This window comes from Lemur catta, chromosome 14 (assembly GCF_020740605.2).
Source record: "Lemur catta isolate mLemCat1 chromosome 14, mLemCat1.pri, whole genome shotgun sequence".
In the NCBI taxonomy this organism is placed as follows: domain Eukaryota; kingdom Metazoa; phylum Chordata; class Mammalia; order Primates; family Lemuridae; genus Lemur; species Lemur catta.
In genome coordinates, this window is record NC_059141.1 from 22023360 (window position 1) to 22039561 (window position 16202).

Sequence of the window (16202 nt, forward strand, 5' to 3'; positions counted from 1 at the left end):
CGTCTGTATTCTAGGACTTTGCATGCAGCCTGGCACACAGCTGATGCTCAAAAAATGCTCCTTGACTTGGACTGATGCTGGAGCTTGGAAACAGGGTCTTTTTCACAACTTGCACTGACCTGGAGCTAGGCCAGCCGTCAGGGCCAGGGTGGAAAGGAGAGGACAGTGCTCTCAGCCTGCCTGAGCTGGGGCTGGAGGCAGACAGGCCCGACACTTCCTGGCTGGCTCCCTTTTCCCTCCCACTGATGGGGGGCCTGTCCATGCCAGGACCAAAGTGGAGGGTGGGGGAGAGTATGGGGACAGCCTCTGGACAGGAAAGCAAAACAAGAAAAAAAGTCATTTTTAATGACCTACTTTCCTAAGCTCCCCCTGGCTCCTGTCCCTCATGCCTGGACTGTCCCCCTCCCACCCCTCAACATCCAAGCTCAAAGGAGCAGCCTGGCACGGCGCCATCCCAGTGCGACAAGGCCTCTCCGGAAGCGCTTCTGGGCAGCTGGCTCTGGTCTGACTGAATGGGGAGCTGGGCCTCAGGGACTGGTGACTTGTGGGGGGTTGATTGGCTGGCACAGCCCGGGTGTTTGATGACTTTGGAATATATAAATGGATTAATTTATCAAGCCACATCCCAGATGACAGAGAAGACACTGCTTTATTGGGGTGACCTCTGGCTCTGAGGAGTTCCTGTCCACCTGGAGACCTGGGGAGGGCAGTCCCACCCTGTGCACCCTCCTCAGCCTCTTGAATACCACAGGCCTCTGTGTCCTGGCTGACAGGCCCTCGGAGCCCTGGCAGCTGGACGCTTCAACCCTGGCAGACACCTAGCTCTTGCCTGGCCTCCTCTGGCTTGAAAACCTGGCCCCGGGAGGTGAGGGGCTCTCCCCCAAGCACGCTTCCCAGCAGACAGGGCAAGGGAAGGGTCTGTCTGCCACAGGCCAGGGAGGGCCCACGAGAGCTCTCCAGAGGCCAGGCCAGCTTGCTAAGGTTCCACTAACCCATCAGGCACTGAGGCCAGGAAGGCTCCGATCCTGCTGGGGTACTGGTGATGAGGCAGAGGGAGGGGAAGGGACTTTCCAGGATGAGGTAAGTCCCCGCAAATGAGGATGCCAGGAACAAGGAAGAAAAAACAAAGGGGATTATGGACTCCAATCCTGTACCCCAGAGGAGCAGCCAGGGGAGGCACAACCCCCACCTGGACCGCCAGCTGCTCAGGCTCTGAGCCAGGGCTGGAAGAGGTGGGCAAAGAGGGGAGAGCTTACGGCTGGAGAAGGGAGGAAAGGAAAGTGGCTCCTGGGTGGCCAGAGGCAGGAACAGGAGTCCCTCGCTGCCCACCAGAACTCCCCAGTGGAATGTTCTCTGGCAGCAGACGTGGGCTTTCTGTTCAGAACCTGCCAGGGAACAGCAGGGGCTGGGGAGGACTCTACTAGCCTGAAGGCCCTGGCTGCCTCTTCAATGAGGTTCTCGGGAGCTGGCAATTCAGACGATTTGCTGGGTGTCCTGACAAGGGCTGGGGGTGGGGCAGGAGGTGGGAGTGGTTCATGGAAACAGAAGAAAAACAAAGCTATTTAACATCTCTAACCTATCCCTGGACCTCAGAGAGGAGCCCATAGACAGACAGGAACCGTGGTCAGAGAGAATCAAACAAGCTTACTTCCTCTGGAGAAGTCAAATCTTCTAAGTCCTCCAACATTTTCTCTACAAACTCTTCAGTCAACAGAATCTGTGAAGAAGGCACAAGGCAGGCTTTTATTTTTTAAAAACAGATGGTCTCTTTCCCAGCTGCCACTCTATGGACTTTCCTTCAGGTCACAGTGGAGGGACAAGCTCCCTGTGATCTGTTCTGTCACTCCCCTCCGCACACGCCAATGCCCCAGCCCCCACCTCCTGCAGTATCAGACAGACCAGGGCAGAGAGGGAAAGCGGTCAGAGGACAATGGGGATGGGAGGTAGGGACATCTGGAGTGTTGGTACCGCCGGTCCCAGGAGGGAGATGACAGTGGTGGAAAACCCCCTGGTTTTAGTTATTCAGGCCTCCTACATGCTGCGGTGCAATGGAGACGACGGAAAAGCTGAGGGGCAGAGGGGACCTGCTGCCAACATCATCCCTGCCCAATCAGGCTCACATGTTCCCACCCCCTATCCCCCAACTTAGTAGGACAAAAGAAATCTGTTTGGATTCAGAATATAAACCCTGTCCAGAATCTGGAAATGCCCTGGAAGGCCCATCCAAGAACATCTGAGCTGGACAATTTGGAGGTTGTGGACATCTCTCAGTTTACGGATGGGACAGGGACTCTCAACTTGCACGTCCATCCACAGTGTCCACCTTCTCTCAGGCTGCAAGCTCCCATGCCCCACCTCGGCCACTGAGTTCCTCGGACTTCTCAGAGATACCCCTGCTCTAGGTCACCTCCCAGATTTCCCACTGCCCCAGTCTGACGCCTGGTTGCCTCTCACTTTGACGCTGAGGACGGTCTGGCCTTATTATTTGGCTGGCACAGCCACCGCCCTCACCCCCTAAAGAAGTTTTCACAGCCAGCTGAGGGCACTCAGAGCCTCTAAAATCAGGCCTTCCTCAACCTGATGGGCCATTCCCCCAGCCCATCCCTCTGCAGGCTGCTTTGCAGATCCAGGCCAAGCTTACCCCATGTTTTCATCCCACCAGGCTCTGGCTGAGGGGTCTTTCCTCTTCCAGGTCTGACCCCTTCCTTCACTCCCTCCCCCTCCCTGCCCTCGTCCACAGGGCTCCTGGCCTTGGCAGCAGACTCTGCACCCCAGGCCGTGGCTCTACCTGCCTCCTCCCATAGACCCTGCACACCCTAGCAGGGCACAGATGGTGACAGACAACAGGGCGAGGCTCCAGGTGAGGGGCTCCTCTGAGGAAAGCCCTCTCTTTGAGGAGGATGTGAATCAGAAACCTAAAAAATACCATCAAATACCCATCAGATTTCCCCTGGGAGTTATCCACTCTGATAAGAACAGAAGTTTCCTCACTGTGCGCCACAGTGAGATGGTCGGGGAGACAGGTGAGCAGGCAGGCTCCCCAGGGGCTGCAGGATGGAGGACTCCAGAGCGAGGAAGCAGACAGGGTGGAGGTGAGAGTGACGAATGAGGAAACCGCCCCCAAATGAGCAGAAAGGCACTGTGCTCACTGCTCACATATCTTACCTCCTTCAGTCTCCTATGGTCAAGGAAACTGAGGCACAGGTAAGTTATGTAATTTGCCCAATGTCACGTGGCTTGTGAGTGGCTGAGATAAGACCATATCCCAGTGATGTGTGGACTCTGAAGCCAGTGCCTGAAGTACTGTTTCTAAATCCTGAACTTTTACCCCCAGGACATTTACTATTTTTTTTTTTTTTTTTGAGACAGAGTCTCTGTTGCCCCGGCTAGAGTGCAGTGGTGTCATCATAGCTCATTACAGCCTCAAACCCCCAGGCTCAAGCGATCCTCCTGCCTCAGCCTCCTAAGTAGCTGGGACTATAGGTGCACATCACCATGCCTGGCTAATTTTTCCTGTTTTTGGTAGAGACAGGGTCTCACTCTTGCTCAGGCTGGTCTCGAACTCCTGACCTTGAGCAATCCTCCCGCCTTGGCCTCCCAGAGTGCTAGGATTACAGGCGTGAGCTACTGCGCCCGGTCCTCATTTACTCATTCTTCTAGGGACATAGACATGAAGGCAGCTCATGTCCCACTGGGACAAGCACCCTCCCTTGGCTGACAGGGAGCCAAAAGACCCACCCTTCCCAGGCTCCAAGCCCACAGTCAGGAACAAAATAGCTCTGACCACTGGCCCACATCTCACCAAAGTTTCCATTCTACAAGCTCAGGCCTAGAGTGAAGACAGAAATGAGGCTTAGAGACAGAGGAGAGAGGCATAGTTGGCCCAGGGAAGCACCCCCTGAGTCACCCCTCACCCAGCTCTTCCTCAGTTCCCCAGAGTGGGACTGGCAGACTCTTCCCACAGACTACAACCACACATCAACCCTCCCACAGCCTAAGCCCTGCTCCTCCTCCTCTCCTATCCCAGGGGTGTCCTCTCCAAAAGTCCAGTTTCTCTACCAGTTATCACCAGTTTGCTTGAGTAGTACAAAAGTCACATTCATATTTTTGGCATTTCCGGGGCCTACTGCCATTTCTGCAAATGCTAGCACAAACACAAGCATACCTAAAACCCAATTATATTACAATGGCTCCAGTCTGGGCCAGGCTGGGCTGATTTCTTTTTTTCTTTTTTTAAGACAGTGTCTTGTTCTGTCACCTAGGCTGGAGTGCAGTGGTGCCATCATAGCTCATTGCAACCTCAAACTCCTGGGCTCAAGTGATCCACCTGCCTCAGACTCCCAAGTAGCTGGGACTACAGGTGCACATCACCATGCCCAGCTACATTTTGTATTTTCTATAGAGACGGGGTCTTGCTATGTTGCTCAGGCTGGTCTTGAACTCCTAGCCTCAAGTGATCTTCCCACCTCGGCCTCCCAAAGTGCTGGGATTACAGGCATGAGCCACTGTGCCCAGCCTGGGCTGATTTCTAACTCACAAATAACTTGGGGCAAGGGGCTTTCTGCCAGAGCAGTAAATAGGTCTGGGGCTATAACAAGTGCTGTGGCTGAGTTGGCAGGGGTGGGGGAGTACAGAGGGAGGAGTGAGGTTTCACAGGGGCTGTGGCTACCCAGTGAGTCTTCCAAGAGAGTTATTTTTCAAGAAAAGGTAATACCACCAACACTGAGTTCAGTCCTAAGCCAGCCCCTCTGAGAAAGGTCTGGAAATGGTCTTGGGGAGAGGGTGAGTTATGGTGGCTTTTAGTAGAGCAGCCACCAGGAGTGGCACCATCTGTGTGTGGACCTAATTTGTACTCAGTTGGGGGAGGGGATAGCAAGACCAAAAATGAGGACAAACCCTAGTTGCTCCTCCATTTTCAGTTTTGGTTATTTGCTAGATCCTGCTGGCAATTGCACGTTATTTTAAAAGAATTAAAGGGGAAAAATTATACACAAGATCTGCCTGGTATTAAGGGTGACATTCTCTGCAAAGAAACACGACAGACTGTCATAGCTTCAGGCACCTAATTTAATTTCCTTTGGGAGTTAAACCTTAGAAGCTTGGATTGAACAAACAGGCCCTGTTCTTTGTATATTTCAGACCTGGAGCTGAGAATGTTAACAGATCTTATCAACAGGACACTGGAGATAGGCAGCTCTGATGGGGCAGCTCCTGGGAGCTCTCCCCAGTAACAGACTCGCCCTTGTGATGCAACTGTGGGAAAAGCCTATGCAGTTCTGCGGCTTGGCGCTCCCAAAGCTTGCTGGGTCCCCATGGAGCGGCCTGGCTCTGTCACAAATAATAATGGGAATGGTTATAAGAATGACAGTAAAAATGGCCGATAACAAGAGCAGTGCCTCCCCCCATGTGCCAGGCACCAGGGTAAGTGTTCGACCAGTGTCGTTTCATTGAATCCTTGTGGCAATCCTGCCAGGGAGGTTAATCATCACCCCCACTTTGTAGATGAGTGGCTACCGGGAAGAGACAAGTCTCCTGGACTTTAGAAGAACAAGGATCTGCCATTGCGGTGGTAGAGGATGCTCTTTTCCTGTCTGAGGAAGGTACCCAACTCTAGAAGTCTGTATACTCAGGGCTGACTCCTCTCGCTCTCCTCTGATGGCAGAGGTAAAGGTGGCTTTGGTTTCTACCAAAGGCCTGGAAAACCAGCAATCCCAACCCCTACCAGCTACACACCTCCTGGCCACCTGCTCAGCTCAAGAAGGCTAAAGCCCTGAGAGTCACAGACATGCAGCTGCTAAAAATCCAGATTGGCCAACTGGAAAGGAAGACAAACCATGCCCAGAGATGGTTTCCAAGTGGGGCAAATTTCCAGGCTGGCCTGGTGAACACATACATCTCAACAGTTCTCTAGCTCAGAAAATAGCTGTAGAAATAATAATGATAACAACACTCATTTATATTTGCACTTACCAAGAGCCAGGCACAAAACACTTATGTTTGTGTGCAAACAGCCCTTGGAGGGAAAGACCCTCTAATGAGAGAAGAAGACCTCCAACCAATCTGAGTAGCACATTCCCCTGGAAGCTTTGGAAAATATGGAGATGCCAGGCCCCATCCATGCCACCCGAATCAGAATACCCTGGGGCAAGGCCAAGACACCTGCATTTTTAAGAGGAGCTCCAGGTGGGGGGAGTGCTGGGAAATACCCAGGCCCAGAGGGGAAGGGGGTTTGGGCACAGTCTTAACAAATGGGATGAGTTGGTGGCTGTAGCTCCACTACCATCTAAGTGGCTGAGTTGTGAGGGAGCAATGGACCCCACTCCCCAGCCCCCATCTTTGGCCAGGGAGGGTTCTTGGAATCTAGGCCAGGGGCCTCACACCAGGGGCCTTAACCAACCTGGTTGGCTGATGGTGAGGAAGGATTGTCAATAACCTCCCAATTTCCCAGGCCCCAGGAAGTTGCAGAAAGGAACCCGAAAAGTGATCTTTCATCAGTGCCTGCCCTGGGCAGGCCAGGCTGGTTGCAGGCAGCAGCCCAGCTGCTGGAGATCTGACACCCATTCAAATGTCTGTGGTCAGTGATATTTGAGTCTGCGAAGAGTGGCTGACAATGCCCACTCCTTCCCCTTGGTATGACAATCCACACTTTGTCCAGGGCATTGTTTGCTCTTCATGTTGACACGTTGTTCTTGCTTCCCAACAAGTTTGGCTTTCTTTTCCCTCCCTTTCCTTCTCTCAGGGAAGGAAATGTGTTGTTTACAGTGGTAGGGCCTGCCAAGGAGCTGCTCTGGCACCCAGGATGGCAGCGGAGGAGGCAGGGACAAGGAAGCAGTCTTGTCTGCGTCCCTCCCTCCCTTCCCCCCCTCCACAGGCTGGACAAAAGCCAGAAAACAGCCTGGAGGACCCCCCACCCCCAGGCTGAGGCAGAGGCCTGTGGTGCTGCAGGTAGCTGGCTGCAGCAGGGCACAGTGAGGCCTTACTCACTTCCTGTTCTCGGTGGGTGGTGAAAAGTTGGCTTCCGGTGGCCAGAAGCAGACTCAGGCTTCTTCTGCCCTGGCTTTTGGCTGCTAGGGACACAGCAGGGCATCACAGTCCTCTCCGCCAAGGAAGGGTACTTCCCTGGGCACACTGCTGGGCTCTAACCTTAGTGGCTGTACCCCCGGATAATGAGGTATCTGAGACGGCCCAAGCAAAGGTCTCTGGGGACACCAGGTGTGGCCAGGTTCACCAGTGGAAGGAAAAACAGCAAAAGCACCAAAGAGGAGCTGCCCAGGGCCTGGGCCGGGGATTCCCAAGTTGTCTTTCATACACATCCAAATGGCTGGATGGGACAGGAGAATGCAGGGGCTTGTCCTGAGCAGAGTGGTGAGTCAGCTGCCGGGCAGGAGGAGAGCTCAGCAGCAACTCCCCCAGCCTGGCCCGGAATGGCAGAGCCTGCTTGGAACAGCTGCTGAGTGTCTTTTCCCAAGCCCAGGGCTTCCCATCAGGGCTGGCAGGGAGCGACTGGGACTCGGGGTGCCACCTGGGTGAGCTGCCAGACAGCACACAGCTGAGAAAGCACTGCAGGGCCCAAAAAAGTATTCTCAGGTTTGGTGATGTGACTGCTACATGACCCCTGGGGCTGAGACTTCTCCCCCTTCAGTCCAACCCTGGCTGGGGACAGATGAACGATCAGCTCTGGGCCGGGATCCTGCTCAGAAGACTAACAGCCCGGTGGTGACAGGCTTGAGGGAGAGAGGCTTGTTAAAGCTGCTGGGATGAGCAAATGCTGGGGAAAGAGGTGCAGGAGAGGACCTTAGCAGGTGTCCCTCCCAAGATCTGAAGACCCTCCTGGCCAAAAGGCTTTACAATCTCCACAAGCACAAAAATAGCAAATAGCAGGGTAGTCGGAGTCAAGGTGTCGTTCTCCGGAAAGTGAAAAGCCTGTGGAACTGGAGCTGGCTGCCTGCCCCCTCCTTCCATAAAGCAGGGAGTGTCCACTGCACCCCACCTGGTGTCACAGAAAGCCCTGCTTTTCTGTGCACTGGGGCCCCGACTCTCCCAGGTCTGGAGAGATGGGGAAAGTGGGGGAGCAGGTAGGAGTGGAGGCCTGTCTGGGGCTGCTCCACAAGCTCCGGAGAGGGGCTCAGGTTCCCTAACCTTCTGCCTCTTCCTCTCAGCCTCTCCTTTGTTACTCTTCCCCCATGTAGGGTGTCTTTGCCATGCCTTTCCCCCAAGAGATAACAGGCCTGGGCTGGTAGCCAGAACCAGGTGCCAAGGCTGGGAGTGAGGGTTTCCAAGGCTGTTGAAGGCTGCTGCGAGAAAGCCAGCCCAGCCCCTCCCAGTTCAGCTGGGACCAACAGGGAGAGTTCAAGCAACAGCCAAGGGAACAGGGGACTGGGTCTCTTCACGTCCTGTGTCTGCTCCATTCAGCTCCTTCCTGCTCCTCTGCTCACAACAGGCCTGGGCACACGCGGCCCAGGAAGACACCCCCAAGCTCTGGGAGCGTGAGCGAGAAGCCTGCAGGGAGCAAGGGTAGTCCTCTCTGTGGGGGGTCTCCTTCCTGAGGGCCTGGGGCCCTTCCTGGCCCAGTGAAGTGGGCTCTCCCTGGTGACTGCAAGTCTAACCCCAGGCCTCCAGGGGGTCCTGCAGACTCACGGGGAGACAGCAGCTATCCCAGAGAGACCTAGAGGCCCGCAGGCAGTTACAAGCCCAGGTTCCCACAAGCTAGGGAGCTTCCTGTGACCACTGCGGCAGGACCCTAACAGGGTAGGTGGGCTGGCTGGCAGATGCAGAAAGTGCTGACTGCTTGCGGGGAGGGGAGGAAGGCTGGGGTGGGTGTTGGCTCCAGCCCTGAGACTCTGGCTGGGGTAAGGGTCAGAGGGTTTCCCAGGGCTCCTTGGAAAGGGCCTGAGAAACCCGTCGGTGATCAAGGGTGCGTGCCTGGGGAGTGGGGCCCCAGCCAGCCTTCCCAGGAGCTCTCCTGTGAGCCGGGCCCCGTGGTGGGCCACACTAATGAGCGCATAGCACAGGCCTTTGATTAAGCAGCTCCCAGCACAGCAACTTTATTGAAACACGCCGAGGCCAGTGGCTCGTTCCCACCGCTCCCTGGTTCCCCGGGCAACAGCCCACAGGAGGGGACCCTGTGCTGGGGAGCCAGCGGGTGCTGAGTGTCCAAGCTCACTGAGGGGCTGCCAGGGAGGTGAGGGGGTTGTGGCACTGGGAGTGGGAATCCCCGCAGCCAGGGGATGAGGGGCAACATGACATCTGGTGAGTCCTCTGGGGGCCAAGGTTCCCGAGCTGCTGACTGCCCTCCTCAGGGCAGGAAGGACAGTCTGGGAGGGAGGGCAGAGCTCCAAGGGCAGGTTTGGAGTTGAGGATGTGGAGTGTAACTGGGTGGAATTTGTTCTTGAATTTGGAGGGACCCAGTCCTATTCTCCCAAGAAAATGTGCCTGAACCTTCAAAACACACAGGCTATCTGAGGACACTGTTGCTAAGACCTGTCAGCACGCTGTCCTCTATTGGCAGTAATGACCTGTGAACTCTCAGGGGCGGGGGTCTCCTGCACAGTGCCCACCTTCCACCTCCTTACCAGCTCTGCCCAAGAGAGATGCCTGCTCCCTCCTGTTCTTCTCAGAGGCAGCGGGGGCAGCCTGGGCTGGGGTACTGGGCTAATTTCAAATGTTACACTTCAGAGCTTTTGCTACAGTAACTACCAACACCGCATGGACAGAAATCTAATGTTACCAAGTGGGACTTTTAAAATGTATTTATAACTTTATGGTTCAAAGTAATTTTGTTACGAAACAATGTAATAACAACAGTGGAAAAAGTCAAGACGATTTATGGAACACAATATCCCTAAAGCACTAGCTTCCATTTCTACCTCGGCTTAGTCTGGGGAGTGTGGTTGGTGTCCTTTGTTTGCTGTTTGTTTTAATTAAGGGTTAGTATTTTGGTGGCGGGGGTGAGGGGAGAAGGGAGGCCTGGCATGAAGTAGGAGAAATTCTGCAGACAAACAGACAAAAAGCATGCCTGTGTTAAGAGTACATATGCTTCACAGAATCCCCAGACTGCATTAAACCCACGAAACCAGCCTAAATCTCTCCCCCTCTCCTGTAACCCCCCATCCCTCCAACACACCACAAACAAGGCACGGTCACCTTTTGTGTTAGCGTCAGATTTCCTTTTTGATACTCCCAAGAGAGGTAAGGAAAAGTATTTGTTCCTCCCCCAACCCCAACAAACAAACAGTCAAACACACACCAAAAAAGGATGCTGTCCCTCCCATACACTTGGCAGTGCTGGGGAACAGGCCGAGCACCCATTAGCGACTGGGGGCAGGGTGGGCTGGAAGGAGGCCTATGGCTCTTAGGCCCCAGTACCCTGCTTGGCATCAGCTCTGAAGCTTGCTCCAGCCAGAAGAGCAAAGGAGGGACAAAGTGTTCCGGACAGGCCAGCAGGTTTCTGCTCAGACAAGCTGGGTTTCCATCAGGAGGAATGGAAGAACCATTAGGTGGGGAGGAGGGAGCGAGAAGGGGAGGCCCTGGCCACTGATGCCTACCAGTGGCCAGGGCCTGGAGACTTATAATGTGTGTCTCAGGTGACAGGGGGCGGGGTGGTGGGAGGGAAGGCCAGGAAGTGCTTCTGGGGCTGCTGGAGTAGCAGTAGCATCCACATTCCACATCCACACACAGACCTTAGGCCCTGATCCAAGAGGCATTTCATAACCAGCCCCTCATGAAGGGGCGCCACCAAGAGCTGCCAAGGGAAAGGAAGGTGGGGCGGGCAAGGGAAGAGCCTACAGAAAGAAGGTAGGGAGAGGAAAAAGAGCCTTCTCACTTGTAACCAGGGTCCATGAGCTGCGTAAGGATGCTCCTCAGTGGCAAAGGCGCCTTCCACTCCCGTGGAGACAAACGTGATGGCCATGTCACCTGTGATACTTTTATATGTAAAGTGCCGTCCATGCAGGAGCCTGCCCCTGGGGGTGGGAACATGGAGACAGTGAGGAGCTGGGCCTGGAAACAGCCCCGAGAGCTGCAGGCCTGGCCGAGGCTCTGGAACTATGGGGAATATGCTTTCTGGGCCAGGGTGCCTGGCAAATGCCCTCCTGACTGCCCACCTGCCCACTAACAGGAGCCTATTCAAACACGTTCATTTTAACACCTTCAAAGAGAAGCTTCTCTCACAAGTTTGCTAATAGCCTTCCAAAGTGCTCAAAGCCAGCAGCTGGCAGAAACAACTCTAGATCAGAGTTCAAAAGACCTGTAGAAGTAGTAGAGTTCGCCTCTCTCACGTACTGGTGAGAAAGCTGAGGCCAGAGAGGGAAGTTAGGATGTGCCCAAGGTTATGCCCAGAGGTAAGAGGGGCTGGAGGTGAAGGAGCAACTAAACAAAAAAAATTCTTTTTAAAGAGACAGAGTATCATGCTGTCACCTCAGCTAGAGTGCCCCATCATAGCTCACTGCAACCTCAAACTCCTGGGCTCATGTGATCCTCCTGTCTTAGCCTCCCAAGTAGCTGGGACTACAGGCATGTGTCACCATGCCCAGCTAATTTTTCTTTTTTTTTTGAGACAGCATCTCACTCTGTTGCCCAAGCTAGAGTGCCGTGGCGTCAGCCTAGCTCACAGCAACCTCAAACTCCTGGGCTCAAGCAATCTTCCTGCCTCAGTCTCCAGAATAGCTGGGACTACAGGCACATGCCACCATGCCCAGCTATTTTTTTCTATTTTTAGTAGAGATGGGGTCTCGCTCTTACTCAGGCTGGTCTCAAACTCCTGACGTCAAGTGATCCTCCTGCTTCAGCTGCCCAGAGTGCTAGGATTACAGGCATGAGCTACTATGCCTAGCCTTGGGCTAATTTTTCTATTTTTTGTAGAGACAGGGTCTCGCTCTTGCTCAGGCTGGTCTTGAACCTCATGCAATCCTCCTGCCTCAGCTTCTCATAGTGTAGGATTACAGGCGTGAGCCACCGTGCCAGGCCTCTAAGCAAATCTCAGAGCCCCTGGGATGACAGCATAGTGCCTTCACAGCAGGACACTTCACAGTGCCCAGGGGAGAATCTTCCACCTGCTCCTGGCTTTCCTGTAACATTTAGATGGCTAGCCCAAAGGCCATAAGGACATCTTTAAAAAAAAATGCTGAAGCCAAGTGGGGTCACTCTGAGGGAGCCACGAGAAGTTACTGCTAATCCCCAGTCTGGAAATATACCTGGGGGAAGGGCAAGCAGGGGCAACCACTGGGGCAGAGGTGCCAGTCAGCAAAGGAAGCAAAACCTGCTCTTTGCTTTCTCAGGCTGCCTGAGATTAACCCTTCTCCAGTCTAAAGGCTCTGAGCCTGGGCCAGAGAAGTGCTGGAGGGGAAGCGGCTGGGGTCCTGGTGGTGGCCCTGCCAGATCCTGCTCATTCTGATCACATGCTATCTTGGCCCCGCTGTCCAGGGTGGCTGGCCTTGCTGGTTACCCTTCAAGCTCCTTCCCTGGGCTTGGGGGACACCGGGAGGGTCCAAATTGTGCAACTCCTTCTTCCTTGTCACTGTACTCTGAGTTTAGAGTTACTCTTATTGCCTCCACTGCTATCAAGTGAGGGTGGAAGCCCAAACGGCTGTGGAGGAAGCCAGATGCAACAGATTCAGCCCAATGCAGCATCCCTGAGCAGAGAGCTGAATTCTGGCCACAGGGCTGGGTTTCTGGCACTGTGGACAGCAGCAGAAGGGACACAGCTGGGCCTCCTGGTCCCTTAAGGAGTCTGTTGGGCTGGACACTGGATTTGAAGAACTGAGTGTTCTGCATGAGAAAAGCAGCAAGCAGGAGAAACAGAGCCCAACCCACCAGAACCCTCACCCCGACAACTCAATGCTTTTGGTGACCCTGCCATTCCCTGACCCTGGGCTTGTGGAGTGGCCAGGGTCATCTGAGACTCCCTGGGTCACAGAACTTTCCGGAGGGGAACAGGGCTGAGTAACAATTCTCAGGGGAAAGGAGAGTTCTCCAGCATCTAATCCCTGTGGATTCTCAGACTCCAAAACTCACAAATGAGGAAGGTCTATCAACCAAGCAATCAGACCAGAGACCAATGGGGCTCTTTGGCCACGGTCCTGGGCCCACTGGGGGCTGCCACTGCTCTGGGATAGACAAGAGATGCAGAGAAGAGAGCCCCTCTCTAGGAAGGATCCACGGGGCCAACTGGCTGCCACTGCTCAAAGACTTCTCACCACTTAGGCGGGCCAGAGGCCTGGGCAGGGAGAGTACTGCATGGTCCAGTGACGTGGGGGCTCCTGGCTGGTTCAGAGTCCCCAGGCTTCTAAACAGGCCCATGATGGAGTAGTTCTCCTCCTTCCTTGAGCCCCAGACCCTGACAGATGCCTCACTGGGGGAAATGGCCAGGTGAAAGCCTAGTGGCTCCTTGAGGTGGTTCTGGAGGATGGGCATGTTGGGGGAGGGGACTGGGGAGGATCTGAAGTGACCCCTGGAGGCCAAGCTGGGTGCTGTGGTGGGGCTCACCTTAGGCAGAGAGGAATGAGGGCTCCTGACTCCTGGTTGAATTTCAGATGCACACTCTCGAGCTGCCGAGTGCGGATCAGCTCATGGGGAATGATGGCTGTGGAGCTGTCGCTTTCCAGGCTATCTTTGCGGCTCCTGTGAAGCAATCACAGGAACAGGTTTAGCACAAGGTGAAAAAACACACGTGGGAGCAAAATGGGAGTCTCCAGCCGGGCTCCTGAATAGTAATGACAATGATGGTGATTGATGGTGACAACAGCCACCATTCAATGTGTGCTTGTCAAGTGCCAGCCACTGTGCCAAACATTTCTCACTGACTGGCTGCTCCTCACAACGCCCCCATGAGGTGAGTACTACTATTATCTCCTGCCTACAGACAAGGAACTGGAGATCAGAGAGGCTAAGTAACTTGTCCAGGTTGCACAGCCAGGCAGTGGATAGAGCTGAGGTCTGGTCTCAGAAAGGTATGGTTCTAAAGCCTGCATCCTTGGTCAACACACTATATTAAAGTTTATGGCACAGTGGTTTTTTTTTCCCTGTGCTATCAGCAGGAGCTTCTGGGAGCCCTTCCTCCCCTGCCCTGGAGCCTCAGACCCAAGCTCTCCGAGCCTAGGGTGGCAGAGCACCATGAGATGCAGCTCCAGGAGCTTCTGTCCAGCTAAGCCTAGGAAGCCTCTGAGCATGCACACTCCTGCCAATGGCTGGGAGCTGCAGTGACATCCACACCCTTCATCTAACCAGGACAGGATACAATCCTCACTGCGTGGGGAAAGCCATGCTCTCAGGAGTAGACCAGTGGGCTTGTCTGGGAGGCAGAACCAGACCTCCTCCCATCCCCCACTGGGCTTCCAGGCCCCAGGAACCCCATACCAGATCCCTCCTGACTGTGGCCTTAGCCACAGTGAGCGGTCACTGCTGCCCCACACTCCCTCCTACCCTGCTCCACACCAACAGCCTGTCACAGCTGGGCCATGGGGGTCCCTTTGCATTCTAAGATTTGCTCTTTCAAATTCAGCTGCTCCCACTGACAACCTCTCAAATCTGCCTCAGCTGGAAATAAGAGTTACCCACTGATCCCATTCAAAAGGCCGGATCCTGGTTTGGGCTGTGAATCTCAGAACAATTCCCCAAGTGTCCATCAAAATACTGGGTGAGAAGCTCTAGTTATTTATCATTCAAGTGGCAGGCAGGAGCCACCCAGGATGACAGCCAGACAGCCACTGAGGGACAGGCCCAACCTCCTCACACACAGTGGGGGGTGGGGGGCTGTAGCCAGTGAGGCCCCCGGCCAGGCAGAGCACCTCCCCAGGAAGGGTGAGGTCAGCAGGCAGAGATGAAGGACAATGAGGGACAGCTAGGGCCCTGCTGAGGCAGTGGTTTAGAAATGCTCCCGAGGTAATGGGGACCGTTCCTACCAGCAGGCCCTCTCCCTTGTGAGGATCTACCCTCAGATTTGACTGCGCTTTCATAAAGCGGTTCCTTCCTCTGGCTTCCTAAAGCAAATGCTCAAACTTCCTTTTCCCCTGGCTTCTCCTTGGCAAACCCTTTCACAAGAGCTGTGAAGGAGACAAATGCTATGGCCAAGAGGGTCACGGTATTTCAGGACTGGAAGGAAACTCTGAGGTTGTTTAATCTACCTCTTTCCTTTACAAGACAGAGCCGGTAATGCGTCCAAGGCCACAGAGCAGGTCTGTGGCAGGCCACAGCGGGAACCTCAGACTTCTGACCAACTCTCTTTCCCTTCCGCCAGGGCTGCCACCCCTCCCTTCTGAGGGGTGGGGGCTCAGTGGTGACCCAGGGCTGCCCTCGGGGCCCAAATAAGAGCAGAACTCAGGAAACAACATCAGCCCACATTGTTGAGCCCTGACTCTGCACCAGGCGGTCTGCTAAGCCACAGGTTCACTCACTGAGTCCTCACGGCAAGCGCCACTGTAGGCTCTGGTGTTAACTCTTCTTCTACAGATGGGGTAGCTGAGGCTCAGAGAGATGAGGTGACAAGCCTAAGGTCTCAGTGTATATTTAAGTGGAAGGGCCAGGGGTGACTCACAATCACTCCCCTGTGCCACCTCTGGTAACAGGCTCTCACATCCAGATGAACCACCCTGCTCCTGAAAGGGGCCAAGGCCTGGCCTGGCAGGCGGGGCCTGAGGGAGAATCCCAGCTTCTCCGGTGCAGGCAAAAATGCTGATGAATAGCAATGGGAGGTGGGGTGAGGGCTGTGGAGAAGAATCAACAGCACACAGGGCTAGAGACGTCTCAAGCTGGAGGAAAAATAAATTGTTGAAAGTCAGCTAAAGTCACCTTGGTAACTGCCACAACACACTCACCCGGAACGAGGACATCAAACCCAACTGCAAACAGCTTTAAAGCAATGGAAAAGAACTTAATCATCTGAAGAATTAATGTGACAAGTGCCCACATTTACACCTCCCACCAACCTTCAATCATTTGAAACGTGCTTTAATCTTTTAAAAGAAAAAAAAATTGCAAAATGCTAGATCTGCAGTCCTGGAGCTTGGGTATTTCCGGCATGCTGCTTCGATGGAAACGCGGCTGCTCCACACACACTCAGGAGCCCAGCTTTTTGCTGATTTGTTTTTTCTGGACATCGATGCAGAAGCATGAATTATTTGTGTGGGCTGGGTGAGGTATTAAATCTGCAGCCGACACAGGTTTGCAATGTTTTGCATGGTTGTCAGCTTAATCTTAGTCATAAAAAA

At 54.2% G+C, this 16202-nt stretch overlaps 1 protein-coding gene across 3 annotated transcripts in view; it reads right to left on the reverse strand.

Annotated features, from left to right (window-relative positions):
• SUFU (SUFU negative regulator of hedgehog signaling) overlaps positions 1-16202 on the reverse strand; it is a 106472-nt gene that overhangs the window by 4274 nt on the left and 85996 nt on the right. For 2 of the 3 annotated variants that reach the window (XM_045568503.1, XM_045568502.1), the window contains exons 9-11: positions 13483-13617; positions 10823-10961; positions 1649-1717 (exon numbers count right to left, since the gene is read on the reverse strand). In XM_045568503.1, coding sequence (XP_045424459.1) covers positions 1649-1717; positions 10823-10961; positions 13483-13617 — 343 coding nt within the window. Of the gene's footprint in view, positions 1-1648; positions 1718-9632; positions 10461-10822; positions 10962-13482; positions 13618-16202 lie in introns of those variants that run through there. The other variant, XM_045568504.1, reaches the window with a different exon arrangement.